This window comes from Sus scrofa, chromosome 17, assembly GCF_000003025.6.
Source record: "Sus scrofa isolate TJ Tabasco breed Duroc chromosome 17, Sscrofa11.1, whole genome shotgun sequence".
NCBI classification, from domain to species: Eukaryota; Metazoa; Chordata; class Mammalia; order Artiodactyla; family Suidae; genus Sus; species Sus scrofa.
This window is the reverse complement of record NC_010459.5, coordinates 32,646,832-32,669,914: the sequence shown is the minus strand read 5'-3', so window position 1 is coordinate 32,669,914 and position 23,083 is coordinate 32,646,832. Positions and strand designations below refer to the sequence as shown.

The window sequence follows — 23,083 nt, the reverse complement described above, 5'->3', positions numbered from 1 at the left end:
TTTTTATGTTGTGAGCCACACGGGAAGTCCAACGACAAGCATTTTTAAATTACATTTTTGGGGGCCAAACTCACACCACAGTTGCACTGTGCATCTTAGCAATGACAGTGCTGGATCCTTAACCCACTGTGTGCCACACAGGAACTCTTGAATAACATTATTAAAAGCAAACTTTAAAAAGTTTTTTTAATATAATAAAGTTATTCAAGCTTGTTAGCTTTAACACATATTCATTATGCTTTAATGGATACACAGCATGTAAAGTAAAGAATCCCCGTTTCAATGCCAAGAGTCTTGCAGTCAGGTCTCCGTGAAAAAGAATACCACTAAATGGGAAGTTGTTCTGGAGAAAAACTGGACCATAGGGATGAACAGCTGAAGGAACAGTAATCATATGAAATGACAGCTGTTTTCAGATATCTGACAAGCTAAAAGGAGAGTGTGTAGCATTTCTGTGAAACACCACCGTGATTGAAGGTTCCAGGCAGTGGAACTTTTGTCCTAAAGTTAAAAGCTGGAACTTTTTTACTGACCAGCATTTGTCTCAGAAGGAAGTACTGAACTTACTTAAAAGAAATACTTTGAAAAGCCACTTACTGAAGTCCCTAAAGCATGTTTAAGGTTTAGTAAATAAAGTGAGTTAGCTAGCTAGCTCCTGAGATGAAGGGAATAGGAGATGAAGGAAAGCACTGGAGGCAGTGAGGTAGTCCAAATTTGTAAATTGTGAGATGTGTAGCCTTTCAGCTCCACTCAAGACCCTGCCATCTTTAGTAGAGACAGCTTAATTCTTAGATTAGCAGGTAAAGAAGCATGTATATGTAGTCTAGTAACAGGATTGTGTGGCATCTGAGCGAGGCAGAGGCAAAACAGCTTCTACATTGATGAATTATCTCCAAATAAATGAATCAGAGCCAAAAGCCCATAGGAATTAGCAGCAACTGTGTGTGTCAAAGATTTTGGAATTCAGCAGTCCTGGGCATTGGGGTTCAGGATTTCCACAGGGCAGAAAAGGTGCCAGCTGATGTCTGGGTTTTACAAAAATCAGTACAAGGAAAATACAAAGGATATTGTATCTGGGTGTTAAGTCCTTCTCAACAGAACTGTTCTAAGATGAGGTGACTGCCTTGGAAGTTAGTAGGCAGAGTGTTCAGGCTCTGTGAGTGAGACGAGTATTTGGAAGGGGATTCAAACTTGAAACAAATGAGATTCAGCGCTATACTGGAGATGTTTGATAGCACAGTGAGGCAAGAAAAAGAATGAAAGGTATTAAGGACTGGAAAGGAGGAGACAAAAATCCATTTTTTTTCACAGAGGAGAATTTTGTCCTCAGAAAAATTCAAAGACTCATCAGATAAATTATTAGAATTAATGTTATTGTAGCAAGGTTGATAGAAGAGCAGCATTTAAAAAATTCATTTCTGTACATAAGCCACAATCAGAAAATTGAAAAATTTTTAAAAGATGTTATTTACAGTAGCATCCAAAATGTAAAGGACATAGAAATAAATTTAACAAAATCTTTGGAGAAAGTTATAAAAATGTTTGAAGACATTAAAGAAAAAAGCCTAAATTAGTGAAAGAGGTTAGAGCTATGAAGTAGAAGGCTTAATATTGTAAAGTTGTCAATTCTCCCCAAACTGATGTATAGATTCAATGCAATTCCGATAAAAATCCCCACAGGTTTTTTGTGGAACTTGACAAGCTGATTCTAAAATTTATATGGAGGAGAAAAGATTCAAGAATAGCCAAGACATTCCTGAAGAAGAAGAACAAGGTGAGGAGACCTGCCTTACCAGTATAGTTATTATAAAGTTTAGTAATTAAGACAGTTTTGTATTGGCACTGGGATAGATGAATTGACCAGCGGAATAAAATAGAGGACCCAGAGGCAGGTTCATATGTAAAGGGAAACCTATCTGTGAGAGAAGGAGAAATGCTGGTGTAGTTTTGGTGGTGGAAAGGATGACCTTGACCAAAAAAATAGTGCTCGGACAATTGTATAACCGCGTGGGAATAAATGAAATGGAACTGCTGTCTCATAGCAGACATGAAAGTCCATCCCACTTGGTGAAAACACTGCAATTTAGAGGACAAAATGTATAGCCAATAGTGTAGGAAAATATACTTTGATCTTACGTAGGAAAGAATTCTTGGAACTTAAAACTTTTACTAAGGGAAAGATCAACTTGACTACATTAAAATGAAAAACTTAAATACCATAAAGAAAATGAAAGGATAGACCACAAACTTGGTAAAAGATACTTGCAACACTTGTAGCTGATAAAGGATGAGTATCCGAAACATGTTTAAAAAAAACCCCTGCAAATTATTAAGGAAATAATCCAGTAGAAAAATTGGGAAACACTCAACTAGATTCTTCACAGAAGAGGAAATCCTGTTGACCAGTAAGCAGTGGGAAAATGGTGAACCTCATTAATAATCAGAGAAATGTAAATTAAACCTGCATTTGATACACTTAAAGTCTGACCACAGCAAATGTTGATGAGGATACGGAACAACTAGAACACTTTACGTTGCTGGTAGGAGTGTCCACTGGTACAGCTACTTTGAAAAACAATCTGGCCTCATTTGGTAAGGTTAAAGAAAGATACCCATACCTGAAACTCTTGCGTACGTGCACAAGGAGACACAAAAAATTAGTGCTCAAAGCAGGATCGTTAATTGTAAACACGTATTCATCAGTAGTAGAATGGATAAATAAATGTTGGTATGACCTTAAAATGGAGCACTACAAAGTAGTTAAAATAAATGAAGTTTTGCAGTTCCTGTTGTGGCTCAGCGGTAACCAACCCACCTAGTATCCATGAGGACATGGGTTCAATCCCTGGCCTTGCTGTGAGCTGTAGTGTAGGTTGCAGACACAGCTTGGATCCTGTGTTGTTGTGGCTATGGCATAGGCCGGCAGCTGCAGCCCTCATTCGACCCCTAGCCTAGGAACCTCCATATGCCACAAGTGCAGCCCTAAAAATACAAAATAAAATGAAATGAATGAAGTTTGCCTGTGTGGAACTACCTGGATGAATCTTCAGAACATAATGTTGGGCCAAAAAGCAAGTCACCACTTGATTACCGTTCCATTTTTATTAAAAAAAAAATTGAACAACGAAAATATGTTAAGGATGCAGAATGTATGGGATACAAATAAAGCAAGGGAATAATACAAAATTCCAAGTCTAACGTGGGAGGAGAAGGAAGAGGATATGAGGAAAGGCCCAAAGTGAACTTCTGCATTAAATTGGGTGATGGATACACTTTTTAAAAATAAATAAATATAAAAATTGAAAGACCAAAATTTGTAACAGCTTTTTAAAAAAGTGACTTAGGCTTGCTTCCAGTAAAGGCTTAAGCAAGGAATGAAATGGTCTTTGATGCCACCTACTGTTTATAGAGAATTTAGCAAGTTAGAGCATTCAGTTGCTTCTGCCCGCCCAGCTCTCTGGGCTGGGATTTTCAGAGTAGAAACCAAAAGGAGTAGGAGCCCTTTATTTTCATCCCTGACCTAGTCTTCAGTCTGACATTTTTGCATGTAACACAGTGCTCTGTAGAGCAAACCCTTTATTTTCTCTTGTTAAACTGTGTCTCCTGTTTCTTAATTTTCTTTTTAGGAGCCTAAAGGTAGATGGAGACCTAATTTTTGTTCATCATGATCGGGGGAGCTAGGGATGCTGATAGGACTTTGAGGTGTGGTCATTGTCAGTAATGACCCCGAGGACTATTTTCAAGAATCTTGTTGTCACTGCTTCTCTTGCACTTCATTTTAAACAAAGGATGTACAGGAAAAGTAATGCTTCAGGATTAGTCATGAAGGCTTTTAAAAACTTGTTTCTCATCCTGCTCTGCATCAAGGTGGAAGTCTGGAAATCTAGCCTGTCTGGGTGAAGAGAAGGCAAACTGTGGGTGAATTGGGAGATAACAATCTTCTGGCCCAGGAAACTCTTTTTTCCTTTTATGTATGTCAGCACCGAGACTAAAGAAATTGGCTTTCTTGGTAAAATAACATGCAGAGCCTCCAGGGTTTTAACTCTGAAAAGGAAATCTCTTGAGGAACTTCAGGTAGATAGACTATGAGACGTTGACTCCTGTTATTTTAGGGTCTTTCACTTTAATTTCTCCTGCCACTGACTTGCTGGTTCCCAGAATATATAGTTGCTCCTTCTTAAAGCTCTTGCTTCCATCTCGCAAAATTGGTTCCTTTTAGGCTGGCATTCCCTTTACTTAAAATTTTAAAATTATTATTATCCAAGCTAGAAACCGGAGAGTCATCCTTCATTCCTCTTTCTCTCCCCGGCTTTCCTTTTGTTCATTGTTTCTCTAAATGTAATTTTAACTCCATAATACATCTTCATTGCCATCACCCTCCCATGCCCATTCTCCATGTAGCAGCCAGAGTGATTCTTTTTCTTTTTTTTTTTTTTTTTTTTCTTTTTTTGTTTTTTGTTTTGTTTTTTAGGGCCGCACTGTCGGCATACAGAGGTTCCCAGGCTAGAGGTCAAATGGGAGGTGTAGTCGCCGGCCTACGCCACAGCCACAGCAATGCCACATCCGAGCTGCATCTGTGACCTACACCAATGCCGGATCCTTAACCCACTGAGCGAGGCCAGGGATTGAACCTTGTGTCCTCATGGATACTAGTCAGATTTCCACTGAGCCACACCGGGAACTCCCAGAGTGATTCTTTAACATGTAAAGTAGATTGCAGTTTAAAAACCTTAAATGGTTTCCTTATGCACTTAAGTAAAATTCAGACCTCCTATTCAGGGATCTACATGATCTAACCTTGTCAAACTCATTTCCTGCCACTTCCCCTTGCCATCCCCACCAACCACACTGTCTGCATAACATCCTCCCTGATGCTTTATTTCCTCACCACACCAAGCCTTCTCCTGCCTCTGGGTCATCACACATGCTGTTCTTTGTACCTGGAATACTATTTTCCATACTCACCCTTCCTCCCAGAAACCTACATTTAATCGGTACTGAGATATTTTGGGGCTTTCTGATACTTTATCTAGTATTATTCTGCTCTTTCATTGCATTTATCATGGTATATAGCTTTCTTTTCTTTTCTTTACTTGATATCTGCCTTTCACCCACAAATTTGTCCATGAGAGCAAGAACTGTGTGTATGATTGATTCATCACTATTTGCTCTGTACCTAACCTGGTGCCTATGCATTATATCTTTGTTGAAAGAATGAATGAAAGAGTTCTCTTGTGGCACAGTGGCTTAAGGATCTGGTGTTGTCAGTGCAGTGGCTCAGGTCACTGGCTGTGGTACAGGTTTGATTCCTGGCCCAGGAACTAACATATACTACAGATGTGACCAAAAAAAAAAAAAAGAACGAGTGAATGAAAAGTAACACATGAACTAAAATTTTACTTAACTGTTTTCCTACTGCTGAATACTAAGGTTGTTTTCAGTTTGGGGTCATTCTAAACAATGATGAAGTAAATAATTTGAACATAGAGGTTTTTATTCATTTAGGCTAGAATCCGGAGCTGCTAGATCAAAGGCTGATTATTTTTAAGGCTTGTAAAAGATATTTCCAAATCACTTTTCGGAAAGGTTGTCTAGGAAGTTCCTGGTGGCCAAACAGTTAAAGATCTGACATTGTCACTGCTGTGGTTTAGGTCACTGCTTGTGGCGCAGGTTCGATCCCTGGCCTGGGAACTTATCATTTTCCCAATTTTATGAGAAACTTTGGCCAAGAAAATTTAACAGATTTGCTCAAAGTCATGCAACCTGGATTATCTCAGATGAAACCATTTATACTTACCCACATACCTCCCAGTGCTGGCTAATTTACATTTGCTCCAAAACTGCATCAGGTTCCGTGTCACCTCACCTACAACCTTTGCTTCCTAACTGTTGCATCCCTGTGAATGTTCTCTTACCCACACCTGCCTGTCCTTGCTTCCTTCCCACATGCTGCTGAAGCCTGGGCTGCCACACCCCCTTGTCAGGACCCTGACTCACCTGGCCATCCAAACCCCTCCTTTGTGGTTTATTCTAAGATGCATCTCAACTTTGCACGGTGGTCAGCATGTGCATAAACGGCCTGTCTCTTCGGTTATGTCCCCACTTATATACTGGAGTGGTCCATTTTGACCCAGCGTTGTACCACGCCCCTAACCACATGGTAATCATATAAAGAGCATGCTGTTTAGGAACAAGAAGGGCATTCTGCCCTCTGGGGACTCAGACTCCAAGGAGCTTAGAGGCTGTTTAGAAGAGAAGTGCACTGTCTGTATTAGGCCGCAGGTGTTCACCTGGGCCCATCCTTTTTCCTCAAGAAAAGATAGAACTTGCTGCCAGGTCAGTGTATGGTGCAGCAATTTGCATTTTTGGTATTAGTAACTCCTCTAATTTCTCCTAACCTTTCAGGCTCTCCCTGCTTGTCCTATCCAGGCCACCTGTGAAGCTGCCTCCAAGGAGGAGAACAAGGAAAAAAATCGATATGTAAACATCTTGCCTTGTGAGTGTGTGTAAGATTTCTTGGGATGTAGCCTGAAACTACATGTGTAGTCAGATTTCTGAGGATGGAAAGAATCTCGTGATTGATCATGGGAAGTCTGGTAATAATAGAGTCAAGCCTTTGAGCTAAAAGAGCCTTTATGGCTCCAAGGGCAACTCCAGGTGCTCATAAAATCAGTTGGGGTGCTTGACCAGGTTTTTTGTTACAGGCCTAAAATTTCTAGGAGGTTAGAGCAGTTTCACTTGGGCCAAATAGCATGTGCATGTTTGTTGTGTTTTTTGTTGTTGTTGGTTTTTTACTCATTGCAAAGAAATTCCAAGTCAGAGTTCTCTTTACAACTTCTTCCCAGAGTTAGCCATTGCTAATCAGTTTAACTATAACCTAACGGACATTTTTCTGGGCTAGTGGTCTCCAGATGGAATATGCATAATCCAGTGAGATGCAAGAGCAAAATGTTTAAACTTGGCTTTATTTTGATAATTGCTTTTTTTTTTTTTTTCTTAATTCATCCTTTAAAAATTCTTGATGTGTTTTTGGGTGCATAACATATTGGAGACCACTGTGCTGGGCATTTATAGATACTTAGGTCTTCTTATTCATGTAGAATATCTGTGCATATAGTGTATTTTTCTAAAAATATAACTGGTATGCTGTATACAGTGCTCTGATTTTTTTCTTTTTTTTCCAATATATATTGGAAAATAAGACAGAAAAAGACAAATAACTGTATGATTTCACTCGTGTGGAATCTAAAAAACAAAATGAGTTCCTGTTGTGGTTCAGCAGGTTAAGAACCCAACTAGTATCCATGAGGATACCGTTTCTATCCTTGGCCTCACTCAGTGGGTTAAGGATCCGGTGTTGTTGCAAGCTCCAGTGTAGGTCACAGATGTGGCTCGGATCTGTGTTGCTGTGGCTATGGTGTAGCTCCAGTGTGACCCCTAGCCTGGAAACTTCCATTTGCCACAGGTGCCACCCTAAAAAGACCAAAAAAAAAAAAAAAAATTAAAATTAAAAAAAACACAAACTCATAGATACAGAGAACAGATTTATAGTTACCAGAGGAGAAAGGGATTGGGGGTAGGCAGAATGGATGAAGATGGGGGTGGGGGTCTGCTGTATGGTGATGGATAGTAACTGGACCTGTGGTGATCACTCTGTAGTTATATAGATTTTGAGCTATAATGCTGTATACCTGAAACTGCTATAATATGGAGAAATGTAGAAAACAGTAACAAGATCTAATGTATATCAGAAGTTGTCAAGAAACAGAAGTATTCTCTTTCTTTTTTATTCCATATTACGGATATATTCCATATTACGGATATATTTTAATTTATTTAACTTAGTCCCCTAATGATGGTTGGGTGTGTCCAGATTTTTTATTCCATATTACGGATATATTCCATATTACGGATATATTTTAATTTATTTAACTTAGTCCCCTAATGATGGTTGGGTGTGTCCAGATTTTTGCCATATAGTGTTGCAGTGACTACTATATATATGTATGTCTCTGTACACAAGTTGTAGATGTCACAACTGGTCTGGTTGTATCAGGACCTGTGGGGAAAAAACTGAATTTAATTGAAAAAAATTTTTTTTCTAGATGACCACTCTAGAGTCCATCTGACACCTGTTGAAGGAGTTCCAGATTCTGATTACATCAATGCTTCATTCATCAATGTAAGGAACTTGAGCTTTTCTCATTATTACCTTGAATGATTGTTGGTTCCTTCCCCACTGCACATTAGGAGAAATATTTGTCATTTCAGATTTTCCCTGAAGAGTCTAATTTTTTTAAGGGACTGAAAAAAATTTTTAAAGACCAAACAGATAGTTTAAAATGTATTCTTATGTTTACCTCTCATCGTTCCCAAAGTTTTACTGTGCAGAAATCTGAATGTAAATGTATACTTCTCTGTAAGAGCCAGTGAATCCTATATTGACCTTATTCAGAGAACTAAGAACAAAAGCACACCTTGCCATCTATAGTAAAAGTAAGGGAAAACAGGACAAGAATATCTGACACCAGGTACGTCTGTTAGTTGTATCTACTGTGAACTGAAACTGGAAAGAGGTTTTTAAAGGTGACTCAGAGAATGTTTATAGAGGTGATGTTAGAGACTTGAGTATGTTTTATAGGCTGAGGGGAAGGAGCCAATAAAGAGAGAGAGCAAGCAAGTGAGCTACAAAGAGCAATCCTGACTACTAAAGCAGGATGCGTGAAGAGAATACTGATAGAATTTGTACACCCATGTTCATAGCAGCATGAGTCACGATAGCCAAAAGGTGGAACCAACCCAGGTGCCCATCAACGGAAGAATGAAAAGGTAAAATATGTTGTATACATACAATGGAATATTATTTAGGGAAGAAATTCTGACACATGTTACAACATGGGTGAACCCTGAAGACATTATTACAAGTGAAAAGAGCCAGTGTCACAAAGAGTAAATACGGTACAATTCCAGGGAGTTCCCTTGTGGCTCAGTGGTAGTAAACCCAACTAGTATCCATGAGGATGTGGTTTTGATCCCGGGCTTTGCTCAGTGGGTTAAGGACCCAGTGTTACCCTGAGCCACAGCACAGGTTGCAGATGTGGCTCAGATCTGGCCTTGCTATGGCTGTGGTGTAGACCGGCAGCTGCAGCCCTGATTTGACCCCTTGCCTGGGAATTTCCATATGCTGCGAGTGTAGCCCTAAAAAGACCCCCAAAAAAGTGGAATTCTTGATTTTTATTACATTTACCAAGTTATGCTGTCGTGACTAATTGTTTTAGAACTTTTTTAATGTCATTATTGAGATATAGTTCACATGCTATAATTTTTACCAATTTCAAGTTTTCAGTTCAGTGGTTTTTAGTATATTCACAGATACACTAATACATATGTATATCACAGATACACACACATATATATTCACAGATATGTACAACGGTCACCAATTTTAGAACATTTCAGCATCTCAAAAAATAAGGCCTGGGGAGTTCCTGTTGTGGCGCAGTGGTTAACAAATCCGACTAGGAACCATGAGGTTGCGGTTCGGTCCCTGCCCTTGCTCAGTGGGTTAACGATCCGGCGTTGCCGTGAGCTGTGGTGTAGGTTGCAGACGCGGCTCGGATCCCGAGTTGCTGTGGCTCTGGCGTAGGCTGGCGGCTACAGCTCCGATTGGACCCCTAGCCTGGGAACCTCCATATGCTGAGGGAGCGGCCCAAGAAACAGCAAAAAGACCAAAAAAAAAAAAAAAAAATTAGGCCTGGAGTTCCCACTGTGGCACAAGGGGATCAGCGGCATCTTGCAGTGCCAGGATGCAGGTTTGATCCCTAGCCTGGTACAGTGGCTTAAAGGTCACAACTTTGGCTCAGATCTGATCCCTGGTCCAGAAACTCCATATGCTGTGGGGTAACCAAAACAGGAGAAAAAAATAAAAGGGGGGAAAAAAAACCCTATACTTTTAACTATTGCCTCTTAGTTTTAGAACTTTGCTCATCCCAGTGAGAACCTTCTTGTCTATATACAGTTAATCCCCATTCCCACACTGGCAATCACTTACCAAGGCATTTTGGCACAGAGAACTAAGATCACATAGATCTCAAAGAGACTTGGCGTCAGGCACCATGAAGTTCTGGCAACAGGCAGGGGATTGTAGCCTCTGCTTTGGAGAATACACAGGTCTGAAAGCCAACCTGATGCTGGTAACAGGAGAAGATGAAGCAGGCAGTGGCACAGTTGGTAACAGGGCTTCCTGGCTGGGGTCTTAGGAGGGACCAGTTTCCTCATTCACCTTTAGATACCTGGGTGTATAGAGATGTATAGAGAATCTTTTTTTTTTTTTTTGTCTTTTTGTCTTTTTGCCATTTCTTGGGCCGCTCCCGCGGCATATGGAGGTTCCCAGGCTAGGGGTCTAATCGGAGCTGTAGCTGCCAGCCTACACCAGAGCTACAGCAACGCAGGATCCAAGCCGAGTCTGCGACCTACACCACAGCTCACGGCAACGCCGGATCATTAACCCACTGAGCAAGGGCAGGGACCGAACCTGCAACCTCATGGTTCCTAGTCGGATTCGTTAACCACTGCGCCACGACGGGAACTCCTAGAGGATCTTTTAGAGGTGTTTTGTTTTTGTTTTAAACTGGTAGGAATGTAAGTACCACCAAGAGACAACTGGGGATTCAGAATCCAAAGACATGTCAGGACCAGAGAGCCACATTTCAGCTTTCATCTTTGACTGTAACCTGAGGAAGATCAATAGTTTTGCCTCCTTCTAGTTCTCCCTTATTGGTTAAGCAGTGTCACCATGTCACTGTGTAAGCATTCTTTCATGGGGGATATGGCACATTCCTGCTAAAGCTAGGGCGGGAAGCACTTTGGGGCTGGGCCCTCCAACAGTGCTTTCAAGCTGTTCCTGGCCCACATGCTCTCCTGAGAACTTGGCAGCAGCTTCTCCTGGGGCAGGGACAGTGTGGCTTAAAATACTCTAAAGAGCTTCTCAGTTTTAATTGCAAGTTTAGTGCTATAAGCAGAATGGAGCATCCTGAATTAAAGCTTTATCAGTTTCCATCTTCTAATGATTAAAAGCATTTGAAGAAACTTAAGTTCCTCTTCTCAAAAATTTTAACGAGCTTCTTATTGTTAACTCCAAACATGTCCCATCAAGGCCTAAAGCTTTCTCCTCCTGTTCGGGGAGGCATTCCTGCCCTGCCCTTGTTTAAGCTGGAACAGGACGTGGCTTCTCAGACTCGGCCCCCTCCTTTATTCTGCCATAGCCTCAAAGACTTGTATTTCAACATCATCACCTTGGTGTGACATAGTGTCCTATCCACCAAGCTGCCTTCCTTATGCCCATCTTAGAGCTGTGTGGGAGCAGCAGAAAGTGATTTGCAGCCCTTAAATCAAATGACTTTCCACTCACCTAGGACTTTTCAAGTGAACAACAATGAAGTTGAAAAGATATGTGACTAAACATTAAAGACTGAAAAAGAAAGTTACTGCCACTGTTAGTTTTTCAGAGGCTCCTTCTCTATTAAGTGACATCCCGGGCTCCATGGCTTCTTCACCTCCCACTGTCTGCAATAGAGAACCCTGGTGTCAAACACTGGGAGCTGTTACACCAAATCCACAGGCTACTCCTAGGAAATCTTTGCACCTGGGTAAAGCATCATCAAGAAAATAACCCTTGGGAGTTCCTGCCATGGCTCAATGGTTAACAAATCTGACTAGGAACCATGAGGTTGGGGGTTCGATCCCTGGCCTCGCTCAGTGTGTAAAGGATCCTTTGTTGCCGTGGCCTACAGTATAGGTCACAAATGCAGCTCGGATCCTACGTTGCTGAGGCTCAATTAGCCACCTAGCCAGTTAGACTCCTAGCCTGGGAACCTCCATATTCTGAGGGTGTGGCCCTGGAAAAGACAAATAAATGAATAAATAAATAACCCTTTTTCCTACCTAGTGTGGGCCCAGCCTCAGCCTTGGACCCACCACATATGCTTCTGACTTGGAGGGTTCTTATCCATTAAGACTAAGACCCAGAGTGTCAGCTTCTGAGAAAGCAGAAACAGAAAATACCAACAGCCTAGGCATTGGTATTTGGATGTTCTTATACCAATGTTTGTGAATAAGTCACTTTGAGAAGACTGCCTAGACCCTGTAATCCTTGTAATCTTTGCTTTCTGCTATCCAAAGCTAATCCCGTGAAAATTTCTAGAGTGGAAATCCTTGTTAATTGCCTGGATCTTTTCACAAGGGAGGCTTTGTAAACTGGTTGGGAATGCAGAAAATTTCATTCCTCTCCATTTTTGATTTTCACTTTGTTTTTCTCCTCCACTCCTCCCTCACTCCACCTCCAGGGCTACCAAGAAAAGAACAAATTCATTGCTGCACAAGGTAAAGTGAGATATTTTTTTATTCTTGGGGTTAACCATGAATCGGTTTGGTTTTTTTATTCCAGTTGCTAAATAGATTAATCAGAATGCATTAGCTTTTCTGTGATGATCTACCTTGCAGGTTTATAACTGAGGGCCTTCATCTTGATGACTTAGTGTCCAGGGGTCCTTTAAAAGAAGTTCTTTTGTATATGTACATAAAAAATACTGGAGAAAAAATACACACACACACAAAACCCACAGTCTAACAGTGTCCTCTGTCTTGGAGCCCTTTGGGAACCTCGGGTTCAAACCAAGCTACTCAGAATTTGAATTTGGATTTAGTGTCCAAAGAGGATTTGACTACCTCACAGGATCCAGGCTGACTGATCTCCTCCCGCTCATGGGCCTGAGCTCCACTGTTACCTGCAGATAAGTGGTCTAGGAAACCTTGGAGCAGGGACCTACACATGCTCTATACATGCTCTGCACACATTTCCATAGCCCGAAGTTCTAACAGGTGTCCTTATCTTTGGGATCCTGTAGCAAAAAATATCTTGATGTTTGCAGCACTAAAAAGTAGTTGATGTTAATACTCACGTATTTAGTCATTCAGCAAATATTTATTATTGACTATTTATTGTGTGCCAGTCACTGGCCTAGGTCTGGGGGTGTGTAGGGGAATAAAACAGAACATGGTCTCTGCCTCTTTGGAGCCTTTGGGTGGTAAGGAATCATTTATAGCAAAATAAACAAATTTTGGTAAGTGGCTATCCTATTCAATACAGTAGCCAGTAGCCACATGTGGCCATTTAAAATTAAAATTTTTGAGTTTTCATTGTGGCTCAGCAGGTTAAGAACTCGACTAGTGTCCATGAACATGCAAGTCTGAACCCTGGCCTAGCTCAGTGGGTTAAGGATCCAGCATTGCCATGAGCTGTGATATAGGTCGCAGCTGCAGCTCTAATCCCACATTGCTGTGGCTGTGGCATAGGCCAGAAGCTGCAGCTCCAATTTGACCCCTAGCCTGGGAACTTCCATATACTGTGGGTGCAGCCCTAAAAAAAAAAAAAATTAAAATTAAAATTTTAATTAATTAAAATTAAATAAAATTTTAAATTCAGTTCCTCAACAGTCACATTTTAAGGCTCAATAGAGGCTACATATTAGTGCAACTGGAAGCATGTCCATCATCACAGAAAGTTCTTTTGGACAGTACTATGATCATGGTATAGGGATAGAGGTAACATAAGGTGGCAATGGTTGGGAAAAGCCTTAGATCCTCCTTGCCCTTGCAGTCTCCCACTGGGGCCTTGCCCTTGCCTAACCAGGCCCCACTTTCCCTCCCTCTGCAGCCATCTGTCAATTCATGTCCACCCTCTGAGACCCAGCCTCCTCAGTGATGATTTGGCGTCAACAACCACATGCAGTCTCTTCTCTTGTACTCATGGGGCTTTGTTGATGCTATAATATTTGTTAAATTAGGTCACCTTTGATTTCCTGAAGGACCTTTTTTCACATTCCCACCCTCTTGAACCTCTGCACAGTACCTCACACTATTCGAAACTCTGTTATTTCCTGACATTTAGTTCTTTTGATTCTTCTTACTTTTCTAAATATTCTTCCTCAGCCCAAAGCTGCTTTCTCTCCATGTTCTTTGGAGACTGGAATGTAATCCACCTAACCACTCAAGCCAATTTGAGATCACCCAGCTCTCTTACCTGTCCCTTGCTCCAAGTATGACTAGGCCTCTTCTTTCTCTCTCCAAAATCTGTTTTCTCTGACACACTGCCTTACTCTCTTCTTTTCTTCCAGCTCTGTTGCAGTAGCTTAGTGATTGATCCCTCTAGGCCCCAGCTTTGCTCTTGGCTTTCCTTCCACCAGAATGGCAAGTTTTTTTGTTTGGTTGGTTTTTGTCTTTTTAGGGCCACACCTGTGGCATATGGAAGTTCCCAGGCTAGGGGTTGAATTGGAGCTGTAGCTCCTGGACTACACCACAGCCACAGTAACATCAGATCTGAACCACATCTGCGACCTACACCATAGCTCATGGCAACACTGGGTCCTTAACCTACGGAGCAAGGCCAGGGATCCAACCCGAGTCCTCATGGATACTAGTCAGGTTCCTTATTGCTGAACCACAACAATGAACTCCCAGAATAGCCTTTCTTAATGCAAAACTTTCTTCAGACTCTCATGAAAATCCTGTAATGTCCCCATGCTGTATAGTGGAAAAAAATAAATAAGAAAAAAGAAAAAAACAAAAACTACCAACAAGGAAATACGTGATCTGCAAAAATATGCTAAATGCGAAAGTAAAATAGACATTTTCAGACATAAAATAAAAGAGAACCTTCAAAAAAAAAAATCCTGTAATGATTTTTCATTATCTGTAGAACAAGGCTTCCTTAGCCTGGCCCCTACTCTATTTTTTTGGTTTTTTTTTTTTTTTTTTTACTAGGGCCACACTTGCACCACATGGAGGTTCCCAGGCAAGGGGTTGAATCAGAGCTGTAGCCGCTGGCCTACACCACAGCCAGAGCAACTGGGGATCCGAGCTGCATCTTCGACCTACACCACAGCTCACGGCAACGCCGGATCCTTAACCCACTGACTGAGGCCAGGGATCGAACCCACAACCTCATGGTTCCTAGTTGGATTCATTAACCACTGAGCTACGACGGGAACTCCTGGCCACTACTGCTCTAGATTCTGGTTCCTTACCTATCTTTCCAGCTCCAACTTCTACCCCTGCACGCACCCTACGCAGTGACCTCACTGAACTCCTTATAGCTCTTGAATGTCCTATATTTGTTCTTGCTGCCCCTGGCAGAGTAATTATCCTGAGCCTTCCCTTTACCAACACCCTAGGTATTCTATTAGCCTCTCTTTAGTGTTAGATCCCATTTTTCTCTATTTATGCCCTCATTGTTTAGAAATCTCTAGTGGCTTTCTCGAAAAGGCTGTGCAGGAAATAAATTTTAAATTTCAGCCTAAGCAACTTACCCAACCTCTCTGGCTAATGACACCCGCCTCAGATCATAGTAGGAAGAAATAAATGAGATATAAAGCACATAGCTCAATAACTGCCCCATAATATAGGTATTCAGTAGGAGTCATGATTTCTAATCCTCTCTTTTTGGGAGACATTGTTCCTGTTCTCTTTTTATTTTGGCAACCTCACATCTCCACCCCACTTCTTAATGAAGTGCCTGGTAGATACACAGGAAATGTTAATTTAGTAGGTGAGTGGGTGGATAGATGGACTGGATATTTAGCTGGGGACATATGGACACAGGCTTCCAAAAGTTTCCCAGTTTCCCAGCATCTTTCTTCCCCTTGGTTCTCCTCATCTTTGCTATTGGCTACTTTAGGACCAAAAGAAGAAACAGTGAACGATTTTTGGAGGATGATCTGGGAACAAAACACAGCCACCATTGTCATGGTGACCAATCTCAAGGAGAGAAAGGAGGTGAGTGGAGAAATTAGACAGAATGGCTCCTGATAATGGCATGACCAGCAAAGGGTCTGCTCTGCTGGAGCTCTGCGTGTTTGAGCCTAAGCTCTCCACCCTTTGTGGTTCCTGTGCCAGTCATTCATCCAGACAGAATGCAGGCTAATGTGCCTACCACTTTCCTGTGGCCTGGAAGTCTCTGATGAACTTAGGGGTATATCCAGGTCACAGCTTGTCTAGTAATCAAACAGCTCGCCGTGGATCCAGAACATCCTGGAAGAAAGAATTGGGCCATTAGCCAAGGAAAAACCATAGAGGAGGTTTTTCCCCTGGCTTCTCTACTCCCTCATTCCCCTGGGTGTTTTGCTTCCTCTTCCTGAGTCAGCAGAGGGATCTGTATAAACTGAGACCCTGCAGCGTACAAGGAAATGTGAGGTCCTGGCTTTAGGCAGCCTTCAAATGGGTCCTTTTGCTTCTGTGGCTGCCAAGTCCGTGCCTGACAAGCCCCATCACTGGGTCATAGCCAGCACCAGTCCTGAGTCCTGGATTAAGCCCCAGAGAGGAATCCTGATTGGTGACAGTCTCTCTCCAGGATAGCCTAGAGTCACCCCGGTACCCCCACTGGGCTGTTGGCTGTGTTGATCAGCTTAGAAAGAATAGCTTTAGGGCTGGGCTTTAGGTTCGTTTCCTTCAACCCTACCTCTAGCTCTTGGGAGCTGTCCAAGGCCTAATCACCAGAGAAAGCCTTGGACCTCTCATGGCATTTTTACAGTCTGCATCAGTCCACCCTGGTGACTCCTTCGCAGCAAGTTGCTCATTCCAGATCAAACAGGCTTGTCCCTAGAGCAGACCTGGATATTGTGGAAGAGCAGATTTTGTAGGTAAAATGGTTTCCAGTTTGTCCTGAACTGTGAGGGAATAGAGGTGGGAACGAATTAGAAGTATAGGGCTGGGGCTGTGCATAAGTTAGAAGATTTTGCTAAACAGGATGGAAGCTGAGGAACTTAAAAAAAGAACAGTTAAATAAATTTTGGGTCAGGGAGGTTGGGGAGGGATGGACTGGGAGGTTGGGATGAACAGATGCAAACTGTTATATATGGAATGGATAAACTACAGGGTCCTATTGTAGAGCACAGGGAACTATATTCAGTATCCTGTGACAAGCCATAATGGAAAAGAATCTGAAAGGGAATGCGTGTATATGTATACCTGAATCACTTTGCTAACACAACATTGTAAATCAACTATACTTCAATAAAATAAAAAAATTTTTCTTTAAAGTCTGCATTTGACTGAGGTGAGAGAAGAGGCCAGAGGTCTTTTTGAGGGCTTCAGTCTGGGCTTTTGTGCTCCTTTCCCTTCGAGTCCTTTGCATCTGCTGGGGGCAGGGAGTCTGAGGTGAGGGGGATGCGTGTCTGTTCTTTTCCAGTGTAAGTGCGCCCAGTACTGGCCAGACCAAGGCTGCTGGACCTATGGGAATATCCGCGTTTCAGTAGAGGATGTGACTGTGCTGGTGGACTACACAGTGCGGAAGTTCTGCATTCAACAGGTACTGTCTCCTACTTGATTGCTTCTCTTTTGGGATCTGTTGACCACTGAGGCGGCAGAACAGGCTGGGTGGTCACCCTCTTATTCAAGGTGGGCAGGAGTTGCTGAGTGTGCAGTATGTTTGGACTCTGAAACCAGATGATATTTTATTTTGTTTTTTTTTGGGGGGGGGGGGGGCAAAGCCAAGGCAGGAACATTTTTGTGACTTTTCATGACTGGGAGAAAAAGTATTACTGAGACGGCATTTAGTCATCTTAGGGATGAACCAGGTGCACCATAGTGTTATCTTCCAGGCACTTGACTTACCTCTCCGCCGTCCTTACCCCAAAAGGCTCCTGACGTCAAGGATGTGGTGGCCCCTGCTCCTGATCTTCCAGAGCAACCTGGAGGCTTGAGCAAAGGTTGCCTTCAGCTGAGGGCAGGGTGGTGCTGTGAAGAGGGGGTTTACCAAGTCAGGAGACCTGCGTTTTAGTACTGAATTTGCCATTTACTAGTTCAGGGGCCTTGAGCCAGTCATTTAACTTCTTGGAGTTTCACATCCACAGCCCTGCCAACTCCATGGGGTTCCTCAGAAGCTTCTCTGCTCATGGTTTAAACTTCCTTGGAAAGCTTAATACTCTCACTTCGCTGTTGTCACTGACAGCCACTTAGGCTGGCCCTGGCCCCTAAGCCTCACCCTCCTTCCCCTGGTGCTGCCTCACGCCAGGGTATCAGGACCACGCAGGATCTCTTCAATTCACAGGTGGGGGACGTGACCAACAGAAAGCCTCAGCGCCTCATCACTCAGTTCCACTTTACCAGCTGGCCAGACTTTGGGGTGCCTTTCACCCCGATCGGCATGCTCAAGTTCCTCAAGAAGGTGAAGGCCTGCAACCCTCAGTATGCAGGGGCCATCGTGGTGCACTGCAGGTCAGTACGGCCTGAGCTTGGCTTCCCACTCACACCACATTCTGCTCCCATGGCCAGAGCAGGGACGGTGCAGGGGCCCTGGCTGAGGAGGCTGGCACAGAGCAGATGAGCTGTTGGGGCTCCAGGGTAGCAGCCAGAGAGAGGCCTCATGTTTTAGTTGGGTGGACAGCACTTGAGGTAAGAGGGATAGGCAGTCCCAAGACTGGGGGTGGGGAGACCACTGCTCTGAAGCCATCATGTACTGGGAACCTTCAGGCTCTTCTAAGTGTCACGCTTCCCTGGTCCTCATAGCTAGAGGTGAGGAGTTTAGGGTATAGCAGGGTTCTTGGCTCCATGAAAGTTCCAGCTCTGCCTCATACAGAATTAGAATTTAGAGACTTGAAGAAGGAGCCCCGCCCTGTGCTGTCCTCTCCCTGTGTTTCCACAAGGCATTGGCCATCCCAGTAATACTCCTGCTCTCTGGCTACAGTGCGGGTGTAGGGCGTACAGGTACCTTTGTTGTCATTGATGCCATGCTGGACATGATGCATACAGAGCGGAAGGTGGACGTGTATGGCTTTGTGAGCCGGATCCGGGCACAACGCTGCCAGATGGTGCAAACAGACGTGAGTGGTTTATGGGTGAAATGAAGGTGGGGGGCATTCCAGGGCCAAACTATCTACCGCCTCATGGATTACTCAGCCGCCCAGGTTATTGTAAATGATCATCATACAGTGTGATGAGGGGCCCTTACAAACCATGGAGCATGGAGGAGGTTGTACCTAGGGGAGTCAGGAAGGTGGGGCAGATGTCATTTGTACCAGGCTCTAAGGAAATGGAACAGGTCCTGAAGGAAGCATATATGTGGGCAGCCAATCCATTGCCACAGAGTTGTGATGCAGCCCAGCCAGATCCATCCAGGAGCAACAGTGAGATTGGCTCAGTGGTTAGAGCATGGAGTTCAAAGGGCACAGCACTGGGAGAGCGGCTGGCACAGGTTTTGTGTGTCACCAGAATTTGACAGCCCCTCTGTCTATCCATTTGGTGCTCTCCGAATGAGTAGGAGTTGGATTTGTCCTTCTCTCCAAGAGGGTGCCAGAGTAGAACCCTTCCTCCCAGGTGTAAGCAACCCCAGAGAGACTCATGTACTTTAAGTCCTGCCTCCCTGAATTGGAACGAGAGCAGTCATTTTATCTGTGCTAGGATTGAAGAAGTGGACTGGAGTGAAATGCGAGTGGGAGAGGGTACCCTGGCACCGCCAGGCCCGTGTGTGTGTGACTGTGAACTCGGGCATCATCCGTATTTCAGATGCAGTACGTCTTCATATACCAAGCCCTTCTGGAGCATTATCTCTATGGAGACACAGAACTGGAAGTCACCTCTCTAGAAACACATCTGCAGAAAATTTACAACAAAATCCCAGGGACCAGCAACAATGGATTAGAGGAGGAGTTTAAGGTGAGTTGGGGCTGATCTATCTCTTTCATAATGACCTGGGGAATGATTGACTTCTTGTGGATTTACCAACAAATGGTGAATCCCCTTGCGAGGCATGTGGGTGGTGAAAGAGCTGAGTCTCCGGCCTCTTGCTCACACCTTAGTCATCCTCAACCCATCCTTCATGTTAGAATCACTTGGGTTGTGTTAAGGAGGGAGGGGACTGGTAGTGGTATTTTTTTAAGTCCCTCAGCTCCCCCTCCCAGATAATCATAATGTACCGCAAGAGCAAACTTTTTCTTTAAAGGGCGAGATAATTAAATATTTTTGGGTTTTCGGGCCGTACGGTCTCTGTTGCAGTTACTTAACACTGCTGTTGTAGCACTAAAGCAGTCACCGACACTATGTGACAAAAGAATGTGGCAGTGTTTCCATGAAATTTCATTTACAGTCAACAGAACACATTTGGCCTGGACCCATAGATTGCTGGCCCCTGCATTCTAGACGGTAGTTCTCAAAGCGCTCTCATCAATAAAAGTGCTCCCAGAAGCAGGAGATTCTGGATTGGAATGGGGAAGACCTCTTCCTTAAAGTACTCCTCAGACTATCATGTGCACATGAATTACTTTGAGATCCTGTTGTGATGCAGGTTCTGATTCAGCAGGTCTGAGTTGGGGCCTGAGATTCTATATATATATAACAAGATGAGGCTGATGCTGCTGGTTAGAGGCTACATTTTGAGTGGCAAAGATTGAGAAGGAACCTTAGAGTCAGGTTCAGAACATTTGAATGAGGTTTCCTAAAGAATCTAAGACAGGGGTTCCCATTGTGGCTTAGCAGGTTAAGGACCTGGACCTGACATAGTCCCTCTAAAGATTCTGGTTTGATCTCTTGCCTTGATCAGTGGTTTAAGGATCCAGCATTGCCACAAGCTACGGCCATAGGTCACAGTTGCAGCTCGGATCCCAAGTTACTGTTGCTGTGGTGTAGGCCTGCAGCTGCAGCTCTGATTCGACCCCTAGCCTGAGAACTTTCGTATGCTGTAGGTGTGGCTGTTTTTGGAAAAAAAAAAAAAAAAAAAAAAAAATCTAAGCCTCCAGGACTGCAATAGCAGGTAGAGAAGAAGAAAGGCACTCTCTCTCCTATAAAACCAGGTTCTTTGCTCCAGAATCATAAAGTTCCAGGAGTTGCCACTGTGGCTCAGCAGTAGCGAACCCAACTAGTATGCACGAGGACTTGGGCTGGATCCCTGGCCTCAGTAGTTTAAGGATCGGGTTGCAGCAAGCTGTGGTGGAAGTCACAGATGAGGCTCAGATCTGGCATTGCTGTGACTATGGTGTATGTAGGCCAGCATCTGTAGCTCCAGTTTGCCCCCTAGCCTGGGAACTTCCATATGCCACAGGTGAAGCCCTAAAAAGACCAAAAAAAAAAAAAAAAAAATCCAGAATCATAAAGTTCCAGCCTAAGGGAATCCCAGAATGGTCCACAGGAGCCAGGAAAGCAGTGTTTCTCAAACACTCTTGGCTTACTATTCACTGAGCTTAAATACAGGAGAAAAGTGTTCTGATAACCTGTGGAAATGGAGGTCGGGGCTCTGGTGAGAAGAGCTGTATGCAGCCAGTGTGGCCTGGAGCAGATCCAGTGACAGACATAATCTTGTCAAGTTCAGTTACTGAGCACAGTAATTTTCCCCTCCCCTGCCCAATTCAGAAATTGACATCAATCAAAATCCAGAATGACAAGATGCGGACCGGAAACCTTCCAGCCAATATGAAGAAGAACCGGGTTTTACAGATCATTCCATGTAAGAGCCTTCTCCCCACCCCAAAGCCCAGTGAGCCATTCTTCTCTCCCTTCCCCCTTTCCACTTCTCAGGTGCTAGTTAAAAAGAGCTTGAGACAAGAATTATGGCATTGTCTCTTACTGCTCCCAGTTCTTGAGTGGCTTCTGGAAAGAGCAAAAAGGCCAGAGGCTTTCTGTTTCCTGGGCTAGGAACAGGCATATTGTTGCCCAGCTGGAATTATAGCTGCCCAGGGCCTGGGGTTGGAGGGGAAAAGGAAGGAGAGGGAGGGGAGGACCGGTGATTCTGGGGGACCACAAGCTGCTGTCCTTCTTGCAGATGAATTCAACAGGGTGATCATTCCAGTTAAGAGGGGTGAGGAGAATACAGACTACGTGAACGCATCCTTCATTGACGTAAGTGGTGTCCCCCGAGCTCCCAACACTCCAAGGAGATTCACTGGGCCTTGCATTGCTACCCTTGCAGTGCTTGGAAGGATGGTCTTTGAGTCAGTCACCAAATACAGAACTGCTAGACCCTCCCTGCGTACTAGGTCTGTCAGGCCCCTGAAGGCAGAAGGTGGGGGAACAGAGGGCAAACACGAGTGTAATGGCTGGAGGAAAAGTTCACAGCACAGACCGCAGCCAGAGGCTGAAAACACTAACCTCTGGTCCTTCCCATTCCTGCTTTCTCCATCCTAGCCCCAGCAACCCCTCCCTCGCCCTCATACAAAGAGACCAGCATACCAGCCAGGGTTTGGTGCTTGCCCAGAGGGGAGCCCTGCCTGGTGTGTTTGCCTGCCTCCAAACAGCCCTCATCCCTTCCCACTGGCCTGTCTTCTCTTCTGGCTTCTTCCTGATCAAACCGTCTCACTCCTACCATTGACCTGGCCTGTATAGGGCTACCGGCAGAAGGACTCCTACATCGCCAGCCAGGGCCCTCTTCTCCACACGATTGAGGACTTCTGGCGAATGATCTGGGAGTGGAAATCCTGCTCTATCGTGATGCTGACAGAACTGGAGGAGAGAGGCCAGGTGAGCTCAAAAAGGTCCTGAGCTGTTGGACACCAGGGACAAGTGGAAAAGGGCAGAGGGGGAGCTAAGAGGGTATGGTGGGCTTTTTCTTCGACTTTAAACTATTCAAAGAGCCATTTTCATGGAGTTCTCCTGTGGCGCAGTGGGTTAAGGATCCAGTGGTGTCACTGCAGCAGCTTGGGTCACTGCTGTGGCAGGAGTACAATCCCTTGCCTGGAAACTTCACATGATGTTCACTGCAGCATATTCACAATAGCCAAGACATGGAAACAACCTAAATGTCCATCGACAGATGAAACTTCCACATGCCACAGGTGTGGCCAAAAAAAGAGAAAAAGAACCATTTTCAGACAATACCACCCAGCCACTTGGTGTCTGAGAGCAGTCAGTAAGTAGCTTCTCTCAAGACTGATCGGAGGAGTTCCCATTGTAGTGCAGCGGAAATGAATCCAAATAGTATCCACGAGGAGGCAGGTTTGATCCCTGGCCTCGCTCAGTGGGTTAAGGATCCAGCATTGCTGTGAGCCATAGTGTAGTTTCTCAGACACAGCTCAGATCCTGAGTTGCTGTGGCTGTGGCATAG

General features: G+C 43.9%; 1 protein-coding gene across 3 annotated transcripts in view; it reads left to right on the top strand.

Annotated features, from left to right (window-relative positions):
• PTPRA (protein tyrosine phosphatase, receptor type A) overlaps window positions 1-23,083 on the top strand; it is a 158,617-nt gene that overhangs the window by 127,196 nt on the left and 8,338 nt on the right. For all 3 annotated transcript variants that reach the window (XM_005672777.3, XM_021077236.1, NM_001244485.1), the window contains 11 exon segments: window positions 6,406-6,496; window positions 8,106-8,182; window positions 12,345-12,381; window positions 15,734-15,831; window positions 17,243-17,362; window positions 18,104-18,270; window positions 18,740-18,875; window positions 19,558-19,707; window positions 21,397-21,490; window positions 21,806-21,882; window positions 22,366-22,500. In XM_005672777.3, coding sequence (XP_005672834.1) covers window positions 6,406-6,496; window positions 8,106-8,182; window positions 12,345-12,381; window positions 15,734-15,831; window positions 17,243-17,362; window positions 18,104-18,270; window positions 18,740-18,875; window positions 19,558-19,707; window positions 21,397-21,490; window positions 21,806-21,882; window positions 22,366-22,500 — 1,182 coding nt within the window.